At 47.2% G+C, this 22,253-nt stretch overlaps 1 protein-coding gene across 1 annotated transcript in view; it reads left to right on the top strand.

Moving 5' to 3' along the window:
* LOC137366436 (uncharacterized) overlaps positions 1 to 20,930 on the top strand; it is a 34,214-nt gene extending 13,284 nt beyond the window's left edge. Inside the window, exon 7 of the mRNA XM_068028289.1 lies at positions 20,011 to 20,930. Within this exon, the coding sequence (XP_067884390.1) occupies positions 20,011 to 20,930 (920 nt within the window). The remainder of the gene's footprint in view (positions 1 to 20,010) is intronic.
* Positions 20,931 to 22,253: the final 1,323 nt, after the last annotated feature.

Raw genomic sequence — 22,253 nt, 5'->3', positions numbered from 1 at the left:
CTAAGAACATCATGGAACGGACCATCAGCTTCCAATGCCTGAACCGCTCGGGGGGAGCTCTCCAGTACAGATTGGAGCAGGTGTCCAGGTTCATGGTGTTCTGCTCCGCCCTTCATATCATCACTGTCATGAGCACACAGGGATTGGCACCAGGAATCCGAAGGCCACCTCAGCATGAGGAGGCAGAGAGAATATTTCTTGGATGCCTTCCACCCGGACAAACTGTCAGTGAATTCCTGATAAGATTCTGGTTCCAATACGATCATACGACCATATAACCATACGAATTTAGAGCACAACTAGGCTATTCAGCCCATCGAGCTTGCTCCGCCATTTAATAAGATCATAGCTGATCTGTTTCAATCTCAAATTCCACACTACCACTTATTCCCGATAATCTGTGATCCCCCTTCCCAACAAGAATCGATCTACCTCAGCCTTAAAGGTATTCAATGACTCCGCCTCCATCACTTTCTGAAGCAGAAAATTCCAAAGCCGCACGACCCTCTGAGAGAAAAGAACATTCTCCTCGTCTCTGTCCTAAAAGAGTGACGCCCAATTTTAAAACAGTGGACTCTAGCTCTGGACTCACTCACAAGAGGAAACATCCCCTCCACATTCACACTGTCAAGTCCGTTCAGGATCTTATGAACTTCAATCAATTCTCCCCTCACTTTTCGAAACTCCAGTGAAAACAAGCCCAGTCTGTCCAATCTCTCCTCATAAAACAACCTGATCATTCCAGGTATCAATCTCGTAAACCTCCTCTGAACCGCCTCCAACGCATTTACATCCTTCCTTAAATATGGAGACAAAAACTGCACGCAATATTCTCACCAACGTCCTCCATAACTGTAGCATAACATCCTTGCTTTTATTTTCAATTGCTCTCGTAATAAAGGATAGCATTCTATTAGCCTTCTTTATTACCTGCTGGAGCTGCATTCTAACCTTTTGTGACTCATGCACCCGAACACCTAGATCCCTCTGCACCTCAGAATTCTGCAGTCATTCCCTGTTTAAGTAATACTCTGCTTCTTTATTCCTCTAGACAAAGTGAAAAACTTAACATTTTCCCACATTATACTCATCTGCCAGATTTCTCCCCACTCCCTCAACCTATCTATATTGGTCTGCAACCTCCTCATGTCCTTTCCCACCATGGACTCCCGATTCTTCACCAATACACTCATCGGAGATGCTCCATCACAGCGTCTCCTTGGTCATAATCCCACAATAATAAATACCAACAATATCCTTTACATTAACATATTTATCCAACAACATTTTCAGTTATACAAATAAAACTGAACTATTCACCCTCGTGTATTCTCTTAGTGCCTGTCTTGTGGGTTCCCTCGACTTGCCTCGTGCTTCTATACAGTGGTTTCCCCAGTGGCTGCAGCATGGCTGATGGAAGGCTGCTGACGTTCACTGGGGTAGACTGCAGACAGCCTTGCAGGACGCTGTCGAGAAGCTCTGGGCCTTGAGGGCTCGGATTCGGACTGCACCACCTCGTCATGTGAAACAGCAGCCTGGGCTGGCTGATGGGTTACAGTAAGGACACTGATGGAGTGGCGGTGAAGAGAGAACAAATACTGACATCCTGAGAGAGGACAGCAGGTTTGTGCTCCACGGAGCCACTGCCAATCGCATGGGGTGACACATCAGCAATCCTAGTAATCTGCTGGATCACAGATTGCTGGACTGCTGTGAGAGCCTGTGAAACCCTTTGAGCACTGCGATCCACAGCCATGAAGGCAGCCGACTGATCCTTCATGCGGCAGCAAGTATGGATCTCATGATCCCATTCTGAGATTCCACTGTAGCACTGAAACGTTGTGTGTCTGCCACCTGTGCTGCAGTGGAAGCTGAGATAATGGCCGACAGATGCTGTGTCATGGCTGGGTTCGCGAGTGCTATCACAGAGTTAGTGACCACCTCCACAGGAAAAAGAATGGGCTTCATGTGCCATATCCTCTGTGACGTTGGAACCAGAATCCTCTCAGTTTCTTGGTGGTGGCAACAGACTATCTGACAGGCCTGTCAATGGATAAAATATCTCAGTGTACATATCCATCAGCATTCTCCTGTATGCGGTTCCAACAATATTCTGATCTGAGTTTTGTGCATTATAACTCTTTTGTGACCTCCCCCTCCAGTGATCGGACACACGAGCTATCATTTAATGTGGCCTGGCTGCAGCCCACACGTGGTTGGTGACACACCACGTGATAATTCCGACACTATCCCAGCCTCTAAAGTAAACGCAGTGTCAGTATTTGAGCTGGTGTCTGTAAGCATCAGACCAAGCGATGGGGCTCCGCGCTCAGTGCTGTGCTGTTGCTCTCTCTCTGTCTCCTGGAGCTGCTGTGACTGGGAAGCTGGCAGTTTGGGGTTATCATTGGAAAGTATAAAATCAGAAGGGGAGGGTTGGAGTGCAGGATTGGGGTGGGATGGAAAGCAGGAGGCCCATGGGCCCACCATCTGCAGCTTGTCCATCAACCAAGAGAGCAGGATGAGAGAGAGGTGGTGGGACCATAGCATCATCCTGAATGCTCTCATTGATGTAGGATGCTAAATGTATTGTCACATCTAGTCCCATGATGTGTACAACCATCTCCTCCAGCAGACTCAGGGCATGAAGGTAAGCCTGGACTATATTGCACTGTGTTTGCTTGATTTTCCTGCAATGGCTGAATAGCTGGAAGTATGTGGATGCAGTGAAAGGTGTGTGTCCTTTAGGTAAGGTAATTTGCTGTCCTTACCTTCTCTGGCCTACATGTGACTCCAGATGCACAGCAATGTGGTTGACTCGTAACTTTCCTCTGAAACGGCCAAGCAAGGCATTCAAATGTCAAGTGAAATTAGGGATGGGCAACAAATGCTGGCTTTGCCAACGCCGCCTATATCCTAGGAAATATATTTTTTCAAAAAGGTCTAGGAATGTTCTTTCAGAGTATTTCACAAGGTTTGTTATCTCGTCAAGGACATAAATATGGGCACAGGTCTATGTGTAGACATTCCTAGACCTGATAATGCGCAGTCTCATGTCCACATATCCAAAGATCTGATACTTATAGATTGTAATCCTCTACCCTTGACTGGTTTTTGCCATGGTTCGAACAAGAGGATAAGAACATAAGAAATAGGAGCACTCGTAGACCATTCAGCCCATCAAGCCTGCCCTGCCGTTCAATAAAATTATAGCTGATCTGTCCTGGGCCTCAACTCATCTTTCGGGCGTGTTGCGCCGAACCCTCTACTCCCCGAAATCTATCTACCTCCTCCTTAAATACATTTAGTGACTTAGCCTCCACAACTCTCTGAGGCAGAGAATTCCAGAGATTCGCCGCCATCTGAGAGAAGAAATTCCTTCGCATTTCAGTTTTAAATGGGTGCCTCCTTATTCTGTAACTATGTCCCCTAGTTCAAGATTCCCCCACTAGTGGAAACATATTCTCAATATCGACCCTGTCAAGCTCCCTTAAAAGCTTATATGTTTCGATAAGATCACCTCACATTCTTCTAAACTCCAATGAAGAACGGCCTAACCTGTTTAGCCATTGTTCCTAAGACATCCCCTTCATCCCAGAAATCAGTGGAGTGTACCTTTTATCTGAACTGCCTCCAATGATAGTATATCCTTCCTTAAATGCGGGGACCAAAACAAAAGCTCTCACCGCTGCTTCTGGCCTCGGGCCTCGGCTCCTTTTATCTCCCAGCTCCTCTCGCCTGTTCCCGCTCTCACCGCCGCCGCTCTCACTCCTGCACTGGTTTTCTCACTGGTGAGAAATAAGGAGACAACACTCAAAGGTCAAATTAAACTCTAATGACTTTAGCACATTCAGCAAGAATACTACTAGTTAAAAACAATGTAAAACATTAGTCAGCAATACACCTGTTGACAACACGCCCATTAGTCACAAATATGTTGCAGAGAATCATACATAGATGAGCACCCAGTAGGCGATCACCTCCCTGCCGATTGTTCAATAGCTGACCAAACTATGACCATGTTTGGAACAAGACTGGAAGGATTTCAGGAGCTGAGTGGTCCTGGCAGAGCCCAAACTGAGCACCAGCCAACAGATGATTGGTAAGCAAGTGCTGCCTGATATCACTGTCGACAACCCCTTCCATCACTTTACCGATGACTGAGAGTCGACAGATTGAACATTAGCCTGGGTCTCTGCATTAATAGTCGAGCGACATTACCGTGACCTCTGCATTTTTCTGTGAATGTAAAGTTTGTCCAAAGTTCTGACTTGGCATCAAAGTGAAACATAACTTTAAAGTAAGTCTTTATTGGTCATTACACATTTTTAAGATTTTTCTGCTTCTTATTATATATTACATCGACTTAAAGTATATGTTTTCACGACTGCTAAGCTATAATGTGTGAGATGCTAATGCAACATCGTCAGCAACGAGGAGTTCTCTGATGAGGACTATCCGTACTTAGTCTTAGCTTTTAGATGGGCAATGTTGAACAACCTGTCACCAGATCTTGTGTGGGGGAAAATTCCTTCTTCTGAAGACTTGAACGCATGTCAGAGCAGCATGGAGAAGAAGATCCCAAACAGTGTAGGTGCAAAAACACAGCCCTGTTTCACGCCACTCAGGATTGGAACGGGGTCTGACGAGGCGCCGTTATGCTGAATTGTGCCTTTCATATTGTCATGGAATGAGGTGATGATACTTAGTAGCTTTGGTGGATATGCAATCTTTTCTCGTCGTCTGAAGAGACCACCTCTGCTGACGAGGTCAAAGGCTTTGGTGAGTTCAATGAAAGCAACGTCGAGGGACATCTGTTGTTCACGACATTTCTCCTGTACCTGGCGAAGAGAGAACAGCATGTCAATGATGGATCTCTCTGCTCGAAAGCCACAATGTGCCTCAGGGTAAGCACGCTCAGCCAGCTCCTGGAGCCCGTTTAGAGCGAAGACTTTCCCCGCTGTGCTGAGCAGGGAGATTCCACGGTAGTTGTTGCAGTCACAGCGGTCACCCTTGTTTTTATAGAGTGAAGAGTTATGAAGAGTGTCTGCAGAGACTCATCGACAGGTTTGCGGCTGCTGCAATGAACCATCAACCTCAAGAAAACGAACATCTTGGGACAGGGCGACAGAAATGCCCCAGCCATCAATATCGGCGACCATACTCTGGAGGTGGTTCACGAGTTCACCTACCTAGGCTCAACTACCACCAGTAACCTGTCTCTCGATGCATAATTAAACAAGCACATGGGAAAGGCTTCCTCGGCTATGTCCAGACTGGCCAAGAGAGTGTGGGAAAATGGCGCACTGACACAGAACTTAAAAGTCCAAGTGTATTAAACCTGTGTCCTCAGTACCTTGTTCTATGGCAGCAAGGCCTGGACAACGTACGTTGGACAAGAGCAGCGTCTCAATTCGTGCGATCTTCGCTGCCTCCGGAGAATCCTTGGCATCAGGTAGCAGGACCATATTTCCAACACAGAAGTCTTCGAGGCGGCCAACATCCCCAGCATAGATATCCTACTAAGCCAGCGGCGCCTGAGATGGCTTGGCCATGTGAGCCACATGGAAGATGGCAGGATCCCGAAGGGCACATTGTACAGCGAGCTCTTCACTGGTTCCAGCCCCACCGGCCGTCCATGTCTCCGCTTCAAAGACGTCTGCAAACGCGACATGAAGTCCTGTGACATTGATCAGAAGTCGTGGGAGTCAGTTGTCAGTGATCGCCAGAGCTGGCGGGAAACCATAAAGGTGGGGCAAAAGCGTGCCGAGTCGAAGAGACTTAGTAGTTGGCAGGAGAAAAGACAGAATCGCAACGGGAGAGCCAACTGTGTAACAGCCCCGACAACCAATTTTATCTGCAGCACTTGTGGAAGAGTCTGTCACTCGAGAATTGGCCTTTATAGCAACTCCAGGCGCTGCTTCACAAACCACTGACCACCTCCAGGCGTCTACCCATTGTCTCTCGAGACAATGAGGCCAAAGAAGAAGAAGAACCTGTAATGAAAACAGCTTACAGCTGTTAACAGGTTACCTTATCTCGGAAAACCCTTCTGGTCTTCAGAATGCATGCTGGTCAGATTCAGTTCATTCTCTGCACACCTCCACACAATGACACAAGAGCAATTTGGGATGGGGAACAAATGCTGGCCTTGTCAGCGATACCCAGATCCCATGAAACAGGATAAAGAAAGCCACAGCTTCCTGTATTTCATTTAAACTATCAATTCTCCTGGATTGAAAAGTCCCACATATCTCAAACAGGAACAGATCAGTATGGCAGACTACAGAAAGAAGACCATTCCATGCATCCGATCCGGGATGGAAATACATTCTCTCCTGTCACAGGTCAGAGAGAAAAGACCAGGCCAATCCATGCATCCGTTTAGTTTAGTTTAGAGATACAGCACTGATACAGGCCCTTTGGCCCACGGTGTCTGTGCCGCCCATCAACCACCCATTTATACTAATCCGACACGAATCGCACATTCCTACCACATCCCCACCTGTCCCGATGTTTCCCGACCAACTACCTATACTAGGGGCAATTTATAATCGCCAATTTACCTACCAACCTGCAAGTCTTTTGGCTGTGGGAGGAAAACGGAGCACCCGGAGAAAACCCACGCAGACACAGGGAGAACTTGCAAACTCCACACAGGCAGTACCCAGAATTGAACCCCGGTCGCTGGTGCTGTGAGGCTGCGATGCTAACCACTGCGCCAAAGTGCCGCCCGTTCTACGACAGAAAACTATTCTTACCTGTCACAGGTCAGAGAGAAAAGACCAGGCCAATCCATCCATCAGTTCCAGGATTGAAAACCACTCTCACTTGTCGCAGGTCAGACAGCAGAGACCAGGTCAATCCATCCATCCGTTCCGGGATATAAAAACCATCTCACCTGTCACAGGTGAGACAGCAGAGACCAGGCGATTGCATCCATCCAACGAAGATATGCAAACATTCAAATTAGGAGCAGCAGCAGTCAACTCGACCCCTCGAGCCTACTGCACCACTCAATCAGTTCATGTCTAAACTGTTTCTGTTGGAGAAAATCCAGATTGTGCCCAATTGTTGAACAAATTCTCCGGACTCAGACGTTGAGAATCAAACACTTTATTGCATGATATCATGGGGCTGACACCTTACCTAAATGCGGTCCAGTGCTACTCCCGACAGCTACAAATCGTCGTGGACTTATATAGTATAGAAGAAGCAGAGCTAGCAGTTTCACAATTAAGCATTAACCACAGGACAACCACAAGACCACCTGCAGCTCTGTGCCCTTTGCAAAGTCCGAGGTCAGTACAGCGTTAGTTCGAGCATAACAAGCTATTGTTCCCTATTTAACGTATACACTCCAGGTACTATATTTGGCCGTTACTTCTGGCTAGGTTGCACAAACATGATAAAAGCAGAAGAGTCAGTAACGAACAGTCTGTGTTCACTTCCCCAAAATCCATCATGAGCTCTGTCACTTTCTAAGCCAGATGATTGTGGTCAGTTGCTCGCTCTACATTTCCTGACCATTGGTTAGGTTAGCTACAAGCTGCGTCTTGTTTTTCTATTTCTACAAAGTTAAGTAATAATTAGCAAAGCTCAGATAATTCTCCAACAGTTTCCTCCACAGTTTCACCGACCACCTCCCCCGTTAAGCTTGTACCCCTTGCTTAACTAGAATCTATCTATCTCTGCCATAAAATAGTCAAAGACTCTGCTTCCACTGCCTTTAGAGGAAGACAAAGCCAAAGACTCACGACCCTCAGAGAGAAAATAAAATCTCCTAATCTCTGGCTTAAATTGGCGACCCCTTATTGTTAAACAGTTACCCCGAGTGCGAGATTGTCCCAGATGGGAAGACATCTTTTCCACATCCACCCAGTCAATACCTCTCAGGACCTTAAATGTTTCATTCAGTCGCCTCTTACTCTTCTAAATTCCAGCGGATACAAGCCTAGCCTGCCCAATCTTTCCTCGTACGACAGCCCACCCATTCCATGTATTAGTCTAGTAAACCTTCTCTGTACTGCCTCCAACGCTTTTACATCCTGCCATAAATAAGGAAACCAGTATTGTACACATTACTCCAGATGTGGTCTCACCAATACCCTGTATAGCTGAAGCATAATCTTCCTACTTTTGTATTTAATTCCCCTCGTGATAAACAATAACATTCCATTAGCTTTCCCAATTACGTGCTGTACCGGCATAATAACTTTTGCGATTCCTGCAGTAGGACACCCAGATCCCTTTGCATCTCAGAGCTATGAAATCTCTCACCATTTAGATAATGTGATTATTTGACATTCTTCCTGCCAACGTGGACAATTTTACGCTGCCCCACATTATCCTCCATTTGACAAGTCCGTGCTCACTCACTAACCTATCTATATCCCTTTGTAGCCTCCTTATGTCCTCTTCACAAGGTACTTTGCTACTTATCTTTGTGTCATCAGCAAATTTGCAACCATACCTTCGGTTCCTTCATCAAAGTCATTTATATAAATCGTAAAAAAGTTGAGGCCCTAGCACAGATCCTGTGACACACCACTTGCGACACCTTGCCAACCAGAAAGTAATCTATTTATGCCTACTCTCTGTTAACTGTTAGCTACCCAAAATTCTAACCATTCCAATATGTTACCCCCGCCAGCATGAGCTTTTTTTCCTGCAATAACCTTTGATGTGGCACCTTATCAAATGCCTTCTGGAAATCTAAGTGCAATACATCCACAGGTTCCCTTTATCCACAGCATATGTACCTCCCTCAAATAATTCCAATAAATAGTTTAAACATGATTTACGTTTGACAAAACCATGCTGAAACAGCTGGATACCCTTGAATTTTCCGAAATGACCTTCTCTTAAATCTTTAATAATCTTCTCCTTCTTTGGCCTCCTTGTCTCGAGAGACATTGGGTAAGCGCCTGGAGGTGGTCAGTTGTTTGTGGAGCTGCGCCTGGCGTGGCTTTAATAAAATAGCTTGTACCATTTGCCCTAAGGCAGATGCTAAGCTACCTGGCCTTTAGTTTCCTGCTTTCTGTCTCCAGCCCTTTTTGAATTAAGGTTTAACATTCGCTATTTTCCAATCTAAAGGAACCTTCCCCGAGTCTAGGGAATTTTGGAAAATTAAAATCAAAGCAATAAACTTTCCTCCTGATTTAGGCAAGACAGCAGAGAACAGGCCATTCCATCCATCTGATCCGGCGGAAAAAAAAACATTCTCACCTGTCACAGAAAGGAAAGCAGAGACCAGGCCATTCCATCCATCTGATCCAGGATAAAAACCATTCTCACCTGTCACAGGTCAGACAGCAGAGACCAGGCCATTCCATCCATCTGATCCGGGGAAAAAAAAAAACATTCTCACCTGTCACAGATAAGAAAGCAGAGACCAAGCCATTCCATCCATCTGATCCAGGATAAAAAAACATTCTCACCTGTCACAGGTCAGACAGCAGAGACCAGGCCATTCCATCCATCTGATACACGATAGAAAAACATTCTCGCCTGTCACAGGTCAGACAGCAGAGACCAGGCCATTCCATCCACTTGACCGGGATAGAAAACCATTCTCACCCGTTACAGGTCAGACAACAGAGACCAGGCCATTCCATCCATCCGATCCGGGATAGAAAACCATTCACAGCTCTCACAGGTCAGATAGCAGATCCTAGGTCATTCCGTTCATCTGATCCTGGATAGAAGACCATTCTCACCTGTCACAAGTCAGACAGCAGAGACCAGGCCATTCCATCCATCCGATCCTGGATAAAAACCATTCTCACCTGTCACAGGTCAGACAGCAGAGACCAGGCCATTCCATCCATCTGATACACGATAGAAAAACATTCTCGCCTGTCACAGGTCAGACAGCAGAGACCAGGCCATTCCATCCACTTGACCGGGATAGAAAACCATTCTCACCCGTTACAGGTCAGACAACAGAGACCAGGCCATTCCATCCATCCGATCCGGGATAGAAAACCATTCACAGCTCTCACAGGTCAGATAGCAGATCCTAGGTCATTCCGTTCATCTGATCCTGGATAGAAGACCATTCTCACCTGTCACAAGTCAGACAGCAGAGACCAGGCCATTCCATCCATCCGATCCTGGATAAAAACCATTCTCACCTGTCACTAGTCAGACAGCAGAGACCAGGCCATTCCATCCATCTGATCCGGGAAAAAAAAAAACATTCTCACCTGTCACAGATAAGAAAGCAGAGACCAAGCCATTCCATCCATCTGATACACGATAGAAAAACATTCTCGCCTGTCACAAGTCAGACAGCAGAGACCAGGCCATTCCATCCATCCGATCCTGGATAGAAAACCATTCTCACCTGTCACAGGTCAGACAGCAGAGACCAGGCCATTCCATCCATCCGATCCTGGATAGAAAACCATTCTCACCTGTCACAGGTCAGACAGCAGAGACCAGGCCATTCCATCCATCTGATACACGATAGAAAAACATTCTCACCTGTCACAGATAAGAAAGCAGAGACCAAGCCATTCCATCCATCTGATACACGATAGAAAAACATTCTCGCCTGTCACAAGTCAGACAGCAGAGACCAGGCCATTCCATCCATCCGATCCTGGATAGAAAACCATTCTCACCTGTCATAGGTCAGACAGCAGAGACCAGGCCATTCCATCCATCCGATCCGGGATAAAATTCCATTCACAGCTGTCACAGCTCAGATAGCAGATCCCAGGTCATTCCGTCCACCCGATCCGGGATAGAAAACCATTCTCACCTGTCACAGGTCAGACAGCAGAGACCTGGCCATTCCATCCATCCGTTCCGGGATTGAAAACCATTCTCACCGTCACAGGTCAGACAGCAGAGACCAGGCCATTCCATCCATCCAATCCTGGATAGAAAACCATTCTCACCGTCACAGGTCAGACAGCAGAGACCAGGCCATTCCATCCATCCAATCCTGGATAGAAAACTATTCTCACCTGTCGCAGGGCAGACAGCAGAGACCAGGCCCTTCCATCCATCCGATCCGGGTTGAAAATGATTCTCACCTGTCACAGGTCAGACAGCAGAGACCAGTCCATTCCATCCATGTGATCCAGGATGAAAAACCATTCTCACCTGTCACAGGTCATAGAGCAGAGACCAGGCCATTCCATCCATCTGATTCGGGATAGAAAACCAATCTCACCTGTCACAGGTCAGACAGCAGAGAGCAGGCCATTCCATCCATCCGTTCCGGGATTGAAAACCATTCTCACCGTCACAGGTCATACAGCAGAGACCAGGCCATTCCATCCATAAAATCCTGGACAGAAAACCATTCTCACCTGTCGCAGGGTAGACAGCAGAGACCAGGCCATTCCATCCATCCGATCCGGGATAGAAATCCATTCACAGCTGTCACAGCTCAGATAGCAGATCCCAGGTCATTCCATCCACCCGATCCGGGATAGAAAACCAGTCTCACCTGTCACAGGTCAGACAGCAGAGACCAGGCCATTCCATCCACCTGACCGGGATAGAAAACCATTTTCACCCGTTCCAGGTCAGACAGCAGAGACCAGGCCATTCCATCCATCCGATCCCGGATAGAAAACTATTCTCACATGTCACAGGTCAGAGAGCAGATTCCAGGCCATTCCATCCAGCCGATCTGGGATAGAAAAGCATTCCCACCTGTCACAGATCTGACAGCAGAGACCAGGTCATTCCACCCATCCAATCCTGGATAGAAAACCATTCTCACCTGTCGCAGGGCAGACAGCAGAGACCAGACCATTCCATCCATCCGATCCGGGATAGAAAACCATTTTCACCGGTTACAGGTCAGACAGCAGAGACCAGGCCATTCCATCCATCCGATCCTGGATGGAAAACCATTCTCACCTGTCACAGGTCAGACAGCAGAGACCAGGCCATCACATCCATCTGATTCGGAATAGAAAACTATTCTCACATGTCACAGGTCAGAGAGCAGATTCCAGGCCATTCCATCCAGCCGACCTGGGATAGAAAAGCATTCTCACCTGTCACAGGTCAGACAGCAGATACCAGGCCATTCCATCCATCCGATCGAATATAGAAAAACATTCCCACCTGTCACAGGTCTGACAGCAGAGACCAGGTCATTCCATCCATCTGATCCAGCAGCGAAAGCCATTCTCACCTATCACAGGTCAGACAGCAGAGTACAGGCCATGCCATCCATCTGATCCGGGATAGAAAACCATTCTCACCTGTCACAGGTCAGACAGCAGATACCAAGCCATTCCATTCATCTAATCCAGGATAGAAAACCATTCTCACCTGTCACAGGTCAGACAGCAGATACCAAGCCATTCCATTCATCTAATCCAGGATAGAAAACCATTCTCACCTGTCACAGGTGAGACAGCAGAGACCAGGCCATTCCATCCATCCAATCCTGCATAGAAAACCATTTTCACCTGTCGTAGGTCAGATAGCCGAGACCAGGCCATTCCATCCATCCGATCCTGGATAGAAAACCATTCTCACCTGTCACAGGTCTGACAGCAGAGACCAGGCCATTCCATCCATGTGATCCAGGATGGAAAACCATTCTCACCTGTCACAGGTCATAGAGCAGAGACCAGGCCATTCCATCCATGTGATTCGGGATAGAAAACCATTCTCACCGTCACAGGTCAGACAGCAGAGACCAGGCCATTCCATCCATCCAATCCTGGATAGAAAACCATTCTCACCGTCACAGGTCAGACAGCAGAGACCAGGCCATTCCATCCATCTGATTCGGGATAGAAAACCAATCTCACCTGTCACAGGTCAGACAGCAGAGACCAGGCCGTTCCATCCATCCGTTAGGGGATTGAAAACCATTCTCACCGTCACAGGTCAGACAGCAGAGACCAGGCCATTCCATCCATCCAATCCTGGATAGAAAACCATTCTCACCAGTCACAGGTCAGACAGCAGAGACCAGGCCATTCCATTCATCCGATCCTGCATAGAAAACCATTTTCATTTGTCGCAGGTCAGATAGCCGAGACCAGGCCATTCCATGCATCCGATCCTGGATAGAAAACCATTCTCACCCGTCGCAGGTCAGACAGCAGAGACCAGGCCATTCCATCCATCCGATCCGGGATAAGAAACCATTCTCACCTGTCACAGGTCAGACAGCAGAGATCAGGCCATTCCATCCATCTAATGCAGGATAGAAAGCCATCGAGGGCCTGTCGCCACCCCAACGCCGGGTGATCTTGCCGGGGGTAGGCTAGGCTGATGATGACCTTCCCACCCAAAGGCAATTGAGGACCCAACTTGCTCACATCTGGGCCAATTCCCGCTACCTCTGGGATCTAACGAGCCACGTGTGGGCGGGGGCCGGAGTGGGGTTACCTCTGTCAAGAGGGAAGTACCCTATATAAGGGCTTGGTGGGATTTCCTTCCTCCAATGGCAATCTGTGGCTCATGGAGGAACCTGATGGGAAACATTTATCCTCCCGTGACCCGCCTTCCTCTGAGCTTTATGTCCACCCCTTCAATTCACCTCATCAGAAACATTCAGATTGGCCCTGGTTCCCCCACCTCACTTACCTGTGGTCCAGGTTCCAGCGCTGGGCTTGTGTCCATGACATCTACACTACTGAAAGTGGCCACTACTCACGGTGCCAGTGCCGATACTGCTTAGCTGACAGTTTTCTGCTTGGCCAGAAGCTGGAGGGAGTTGGATCTCCATCTTAAATGGGACTTGGATGCCTGCATTAGACATTTACATATAAAAACGCAGGATCGCTCTTTCGTGGGTTGGGGGTGGGTTTCATGTAAACGCCGAGGTGCTGTTACCCCCGCCTTTCTGGCCCAGCGCTGGCAGCCCGCCTCCGACACATGCCCAGTTCCATATCGCTGTAATCTCCTCCTGCCCCACCACACACTAAAATATCTATGTTCATCTAGGGTTGTAATCTCTGGATTACTCCCTGTGCCACGTGCCAGTGAGGCTAGAAATAGGAAGATAGTGCAGCTGAACACGTGGCTGAGCAGCTGGTGCAGAAGGGAGGGTTTCAGATATCTGGACCATTGGGCTCTCTTCAGGGACAGATGGGACCTGTACAAGAAGGACGGGTTGCATCTAAACCGGAAGGGCACTAATATCCTGGCTGTAAGGTTTGCTAGCGTCACTCCGGAGGGTTTAAACTAGTGTGGCAGTGGGCTGGGAACCAGATCAGTAGGACAGCTAGTGAAGTAAAAGAGGAGGAGATCGTAAATAAGTCCATTCGGACTAAGAGGAAGAGCAGGCAGGGAGATGTTGCTGAGCGCAGCGGGACTGGTGGTCTTAAGTGCATTTGTTTCAATGCGAGAAGTATAACAGGTAAGGCAGATGAACTTAGAGCTTGGATTAGGACTTGGAAATATGATGTTGTGGCTTTTAAAGAGAATTGGTTGAGGGAAGGGCAGGATTGGCAGCTAAATGTTCCAGGCTTTAGAAGCTTCAGGCGGGATAGAGGGGGATGTAAAAGGGGTGGGGGAGTTGCATTACTTGTTAAGGAGAATATCACAGCTGTAATGCGGGAGGACACCTCAGAGACGTCATGCAGCGAGACAATATGGGTGGAGCTCAGGAATAGCAAGGGTGCAGTCACGATGTTGGGGGTTTACTACAGGCCTCCAAACAGCCAGCTGGAGGTAGAGGAGCAGATATGTAGACAGATTTTGGAAAGATGTAAAGGGAACATGTTTATAGTGGTGGGTGATTGTAACTTCCCAAATATTGACTGGGACTCACTTAGTGCTCGGGGCCTGTATGGGGCACAATTTGTGAGGAGCATCCAGGAGGGCTTCCTGAAACAGTACGTAGATATTCCAACTAGGGATGGGGCCATTCTGGACCTGGTATTGGGGAATGAGCCCGGCCCGGTGGTCGAAGTTTCAGTGGGGTCGCATTTCGGAAGCAGTGACCATAATTCCATAAGTTTTAAGGTACTTGTGGATAAGGATAAGAGTATCCCACGGGTGAAGGTGCTAAATTGGGGGAAGGCTAATTATAACAATATTAAGCAGGAACTGAAGAATTTAGATTGGGGGCGGCTGTTTGAGGGTTACTGAACATCTGCCATGTGGGAGTCTTTCAAACGTCAGCTGATTAGAATCCAGGACCAGCATGTTCCTGTGAGGAAGAAAGACAAGTTTGGCAAGTTTCGGGAAGCTTGGATAACACGGGATATTGTGAGCCTAGTCAAAAAGAAAAAGGAAGCATTTGTAAGGGCCAGAAGGGTTGGAACAGATGAAGAACTTGAGGAATATAAAGACAGTAGGAAGGAACTTAAGCAAGGAGTTAGGAGGGCAAAAAGGGCTCATGACAAGTCATTGGCAAACAGGATTAAGGAAAATCCCAAGGCTTTTATACATATATGAAGAGCAAGAGGGTAACCAGGGAAATGGTTGGCCCACTCAAGGACAGAGATGGGAATCTATGCGTGGAGCCAGAGGAAATGGGTGAGGTGCAAAATGAGTACTTTGCATCAGTATTCACCTAGGACGGCTTGGTGGATGATGAGCCTAGGGAAGGAAGTGCAGCTAGTCTCAGTCATCTCATTATCAAAAAGGAGGAGGTGTTGGTTGTCTTGCAAAGCATTAAGGTAGATAAGTCCCCTGGGCTTGATGGGATCTACCCTAGAATACTGAGGGAGGCAAGGGAAGAAAATTCTGGGGCCTTGACAGAAATCTTTGCATCCTCATTGGCTGCAGGTGAGGTCCCAGAGGACTGGACAATAGCCAATGTTGTTCCTTTGTTTAAGAAGTATGATAAGGATAATCCAGGAAATTATAGGCCGGTGAGCCTTACATCAGTGGTAGGGAAACTATTAGAGAGGACTCTTCGGGATAGGATTTACTCCCATTTAAAATAAACGAAATTATCAGCGAGAGACAGCATGGTTTTGTGAAGGGGCGGTCGTGTCTTACTAATTTGATTGAGTTTTTGAGGAAGTGACGAAGATGATTGATGAGGGAAGGGCGGTGCATGGTGTCTATATGGACTTTAGTGAAGCCTTTGACAAGGTCCCGCATGGCAGACTGGTGCAAAAGGTGAAGCCACACAGGATCAAATGTGAGCTGGCAAGATGGATACAGAACTGGCTCTGTCACAGAAGACAGAGGGTAACAGTGGATGGGTGTTTTTCTGAATGGAGGGATGTGACTAGTGGTGTTCCGCAGGGATCAGTGCTGGGACCTTTGCTGTTTGTCGAATATATAAATGATTTGGAGGAAAATGTAGCTGGTCTGATTAGTAAGTTTGCGGATTACACAAAGGTTGGTGGAGTTGCGGATAATGATGAGGATTGTCAGAGGATGCAGCAGGATATAGATCGGTTGGAGACTTGGGCAGAGAAATGGCAGATGGAGTTTAATCCGGACATATGTGAGGTAATTCATTTTGGAAGGTCTAATGCAGGTGGGAGGTATACAGTAAATCGCAGAACACTTAGGAGTATTGAGAGGCAGGGAGATCTGGGCGTACAGGTCCACTGGTCACTGAAAGTGGCAACGCAGGTGGATAAGGTGGTCAAGAAGGCATACGGCATGCTTGCCTTCATCGGTTGGGGCATAGAGTATAAAAATAGGCAAGTCATGTTGCAGCTGTGCAGAACCTTAGTTAGGCCACACTTAGAATATTGCGTGCAATTCGGGTTGCCACACTCCCAGAAGGACGTGGAGGCTTTGGAGATGGTACAGAGGAGGTTAACCCGGATGTTGCCTGTTCTGGAAGGTATTAGCAATGAGAGGAGGTTGGGAAAACTCGGATTGTTTTCACTGGAACGACGGAGGTGGAGGGACGACATGATCGAGGTTTACAAAGTTATGAGCGGCATGGACAGAGTGGATGGTCAGAAGCTTTTTCCCAGGGTGGAACAGTCAGTTTCTAGGGGACATAGCTTTAAGGTGAGAGGGGCAAAGTTTGGAGCGGATGTGCGTGGCAAGTTTTTCACACAGAGGGTGGTGAGTGCCTGGAACTTGCTGCTAGGGGAGGTGGTGGAATCAGATACGATAGTGACGTTTAAGAGACATCTTGACAAACATATGAATAGGAACGGAATAGAGGGATATGGGCCCTGGAAGTGCAAAGGTGTTAGTTTAGGCAGGCATCAAGAGCGGCGCTGGCTTGGAGGGACGATTGGCCTGTTCCTGTGCTGTACTGTTCCTTGTTCTTTGTTATCATGGCCTCTTGTGCATCCCTGATTTTAATCTCTTCACCATTGGTTGTTGAACCTTCAGATGCATGGGCCCTGAGCTCTGTCATACCCTTTCCACAAGTCTCCACCTCTCTTTCTGCCTTTAAGACACTCCTTAAAACATACCTCTGTGATCCGGCTTTTGACCATCTTACCAAGAATCTCCTTATGTGACCTGGTGTCTTATTTTGTTATATAATGCGCCTATGAAACATCTTGGTACATTTTAATACATTAAAGGCGCTATAGAAATGCAAGTTTTGGTTATTGTTTCTGCCCAGTCCATCACCCTGTCTACGCCTTCCTGAATTTTATTACTATCTTCCTCGCACATCACCATACTTCCACGCTTCATGACATCTGCAAATTGCGACAGTGTGAAATGCACCGTCCTCCATAGGTTATCTGTGCCCCATGGATTGACCCCTGGCAGCAAATGTTGCTTCTCCCTGAAACACCCCCGCACTAAGCGAGCATCATCACGCACCTTCCAAGGGTTGCCAGACTGGCATCGACAATCCCACACAACTTCTCTGGGATCTGGGGCTCCAAGGCAGCTCCTAGTCCCAGGTCGGGTGCAGTACCAGCAGTTGTCCCTGCGCCCTGACTGTCTAAAGCTGTAACACTTCATGTACTTGGAGTCCGGGGCTCTAGCAATGGGTCTGGTGCCAGACCTGGTGTATTACCGACAGTGGCCCCGACCAGCTGACTGAGCCTGGCGTCATCGCCAGACTTATGGGTCTACGGCACTTGGAATGTTCCAGCATTTATGACTGGTATAATGCCGGCATGCCCAAAACTCTCAATGGTGTTGCCGAAACTACTGAGCAGCTGGTCCTCTGCTTGTTCAGCAGCTTTGGCAGGTGGGATCCCCATCCTTTAAGGGATATGGAAACGGCACGAGGCAGTTGATTGCTGAAGAGCCACTGAATTGCACAGGGTGCAGGCTCCGAATTACTATTTTCAGCCCGCCACCTGGAACCCCGCTGGCTCCACTAAACTGGAGTCATAGAGTCGTGCAGCATAGCCAGAGTCTGCTTCCCTGCCTATCTATACGAATCCCACCTGCCTGCATTAATTCCATACCCCTCTATGCCTTGTTTATTCAAGTACCTGTCCAGATGCCTCTTAAATGTGGCGACTGTTCCTGCCTCCACCACCTCCTCAGGCAGCTCATTCCAGATACCCACTATTATTTGTGTGAATGTTTTACCCTTTTGATCCCCTTTAAACCTCCTCCCTCTCACCTTAAATCTATGCCCTCTAGTTTAAGTCATTCCTCCCATGGCAAACAGACTCTGTCTATCTCCCCTCTCAGCCTCCTTCGCTCCAGGGAAAACAGACGCAGCCTATCCAAGCTCTTTTCATAACTCAAGCCCTCCAAACCAGGCAACATCCTTGTGAATCTTTTCTGCACCCTCTCTAACTTTATCATATCTTTCCTGTAGTGCGGCGACCAGAACTGCACTCAGTTATCCAAATGCGGCCTAACCAAAGTTATTTACAACTGTAACATGACGTCCCAACTCTTGTACTCAATGCCTCGGCCTATGATGGCAAGTATGCCATCCGCCTTCTTCACTATCCTGTCTACCTGTGCTGCCACTTTCAGGGAACTATGTACCTGCACCCCAAGGTCTCTCTGGTCAACAACACACCCCAGGGCCCTGCAATTCACTGTATATGTCCTGCCCTGGTTTCACTTGCCAAAATGCATCACTTCACACCTGTCTGCATCAAATTCCATTTGCCAATCCCTTGCCCACTTTCCCAGTTGATGTATATCCTGTTGTAACTTTAGACAACCTTCTTCACTGTACACTATGCCACCAATTTGGGTGTCATCTTCAAACTTACTGATCATGCCCCCTACATTCAGATCCACGCCATTAATATATATGGCAAACAACAGAGGGACCGGCATCAATCCCTGTGGCACACCACTGGTCACTGGCCTCCAATCTGAAAAACAACCCTCCACTACGACGCTTTGCCTCTTATCACTAAGCCAATTTTGTATCTAATTTGCTTGGTCACACTGGATCCCATGTGTTGGAACATTCTGGACCAGCCTACTATGCTTCCATTCTTCGGCAGAAATTCCTGACGCTGGTAAACAAATTTGATATACACTGAATGCAACAGCAAATGGGCAAATGTCATCCTAAATTCCTTGAAACTGTTGTTTATGCTCCCAACCTGGAGGAAAATGTCCTGATAATTTCCCTTGTTGACATTTGACATACTGACGGTTGAGATTACTTGTTTTTTTGATTTTTCAGTGGACTCATTCTCAATTTTTGTTTTGAAATCATTAAATTCCGTGCTGCCGGTCACAGGTGAGGGAATCTCCCAGCCAGTCCAACATCTAATTTTCTACTCAAGAGCAATGTGCAGCAGACATTGCAAATCTGAAATAAAAACAGAAAATGCTGGAAATATTCATCAGGTCTGGCAGCATCTGTGGAGATAGAAACCGAGTTATTGTTTCAGGTCAATCACCCTTCATCGGGACTGGGAGAGATTAGAAATGGATCAGAGTTTAAACAGGAGAGGGAAAGGAGGGAGGGGGAGGATTATGATCAACATTGATTTTAACATTTCAGCATCGTCCACTTTTCATTTAACCTCTCCTGCCTTCCACCCTATTACAACGCTTCTCTTTGTTCTTTCAGCTTCCATCATTTCAGTACATCACTGGATATAGGATCGCATTTGTAAATCTCAATAAGTCCTCAATCAAACTGGTAACTTGGCTCCTCGACTGATGTTTAATTTCTCTACTTATTTCCCTTCCTCACAGTTAACTTGTTGACAATTGGGACTTTATCTCGGGGAAAGTGCGGTCTCTCCAAATGTGTCACTCGCTACCTAGTGGCCATGGCAACGGCGGACCTACTGGTCATTATCCTCGACCTGATATTGAGGCACATTCCCATTGTTTATCAGGAACAGTTTCAGTCCCTGTATTACATCCCCATATGTAATATCCACGCTGTCCTTCTTTATGCTGCTACAGACTGTTCTGTCTGGTTCACCGTCACTTTCACATTTGATCGATTTGTGGCCATTTGTTGCCAGAAGCTGAAAAGTAAATATTGCAGTGAGAAAACAGCGGCTGTGGTTCTGGGAACATCGACTGTGCTCAGCTGTTTAAAGAACATCACCTGGTATTTTATGTTCACAGGTCGGTATTTGCTGTGGAACATCCCATGGTTTTGTGATGCAACCGAGGATGCTCGGAATTCTCGTGTCTGGGGAACAATCGAGTTCCTCCATTACATTCTAACCCCGTTTGTCCCATTTATGGTGATTCTACTGCTCAATGTTCTCACCATCAGACACATTTTAGTCAGCAGCAGAGGACGCAGGAGACTCCTGGATCATAGCCGTGGGGAGAGACACAGAGACCCAGAGATGGAGAGCCGAAGGAAATCTATCATTTTACTGTTAATTATCTCGGCAAATTTCATTCTGTTATGGGCAGTGTTAATGGTGTTTTCGATATGGAGCCGGATGTGGTATTTGGGCTATCACTCTGTATTTCTACCCGAGTTTCTGCGGGAATTGGGTTTCATGCTGCAGCTGCTGAGCTGCTGCACAAACACTGCGATTTATGCCGTGACCCAGACTCAGTTCAGAGAGCAGTTGAAGAATGTGCTGAAATATCTCATTTCACCAATTTTTAAATTCATTCATTGCTGTGGTGAACTGAATCACTGACTATATCCGTCATCAGGGGTAGAGGGTCTGTGGTTGTGGTGAAGATGCGGGCGAGGCCTGTCGTCTTGGTGACGGGAGAGTGGGGCGGATCCTGTAACTACAGTGACGGGTAGTGGATCCGGGTCTTGTTCCCCATTGTGACACGAGAGTGGGGCCGGGGCCTGTTCCTATGGTGATGGGGAATAGGGGACCTGTTCTCATGGTGACTGGGCTGTTGGGAAGAAGCCAATTATCCATGGTGAGGGGGAGTGGGGGTGGACCCTGTTCATATAGCGACGGGGAGTGTGGGAGGAGCCTGATACTCATGGTGATAGAGTGGAGCGGGGCATGCTGCCATGGTGACGGGGGAATGGGGGTGGGACCGGTTCCCCATGGTAATCATTTATATCCTTTAGGAGCTTTATAATATCGAGAATCCTTTATAAATGTTTGCAAACATTCGTAAACATTTATAATCCTTCACAAACATTCATAACGTTTGGCATATCTGATGAACATTTAAAATCCCTTTTGCTGCTTTGTAGCCTCTTATAATCCTTTATAGCCATTTAGAATTCTCTATAATCCTTGTTATCTGTTTATAATCTTTATAATTATTTATAATACTTTGTAAAACTTTACAATCTTTTAGGATCGTGTGCAACTCTTTATAATCTTTTGTAATATTTGATAATCCTTTAAAACCCTTAGAAACCATTTAATACCCTTTATGAGCCTTCATTTAAATTTATAACCCGTTATATCTCACACATTGACTGTCCTGGACAGGTGGCACATAAAATGAACACCGTGGATTTCTCTCATTTCAAACAGGCCACAGAGCATATCATTTAAAATGGCCGCAGTGAATATCATTTAAAATGGCTACACTGCATGTCACTTTAACTGGCCTCACTGCATGTCACTGCCTGGGTTGTGATCTCCGTTTGTGTGAGTCTGTGTGTGCCTGTCTCTGTGCCTGGGGTGTGTTGTGGGTGGGTGGCTGTTTGTTTCTGTGTGCGTTATTTTGTGCACCTATGTGTTTGGCTCAGTGTCTGGAGTGCAATGCGTGTGTGTGTCTCAGTGCCTGGTCTGTGATTTGTGTACATGTTTGTAATCTCTGCGTGTATGTGTGTGCATCTGTGTATGTGATTGTGCGTGTGCCTATGTGTGCGTGCCTGCATCAGTGTCTGTGATGTCATTTATGTGTATGTCTGTGGGTGTTGTTCTGTGCACGTCTGTGTCTGGCTCAGTGCCTGGGGTGTGATGCATCTGTGTGTGAGTCTGTGTCTGTCAGTGTCTGTATGTGTGTTTTTGTGCCTGTGTCTGTGTGTCTGTCCCAGT

Source organism: Heterodontus francisci, unplaced genomic scaffold (genome assembly GCF_036365525.1).
Source record: "Heterodontus francisci isolate sHetFra1 unplaced genomic scaffold, sHetFra1.hap1 HAP1_SCAFFOLD_88, whole genome shotgun sequence".
Lineage (NCBI taxonomy): Eukaryota > Metazoa > Chordata > Chondrichthyes > Heterodontiformes > Heterodontidae > Heterodontus > Heterodontus francisci.
This window is presented reverse-complemented; position numbering and strand designations above follow the sequence as displayed.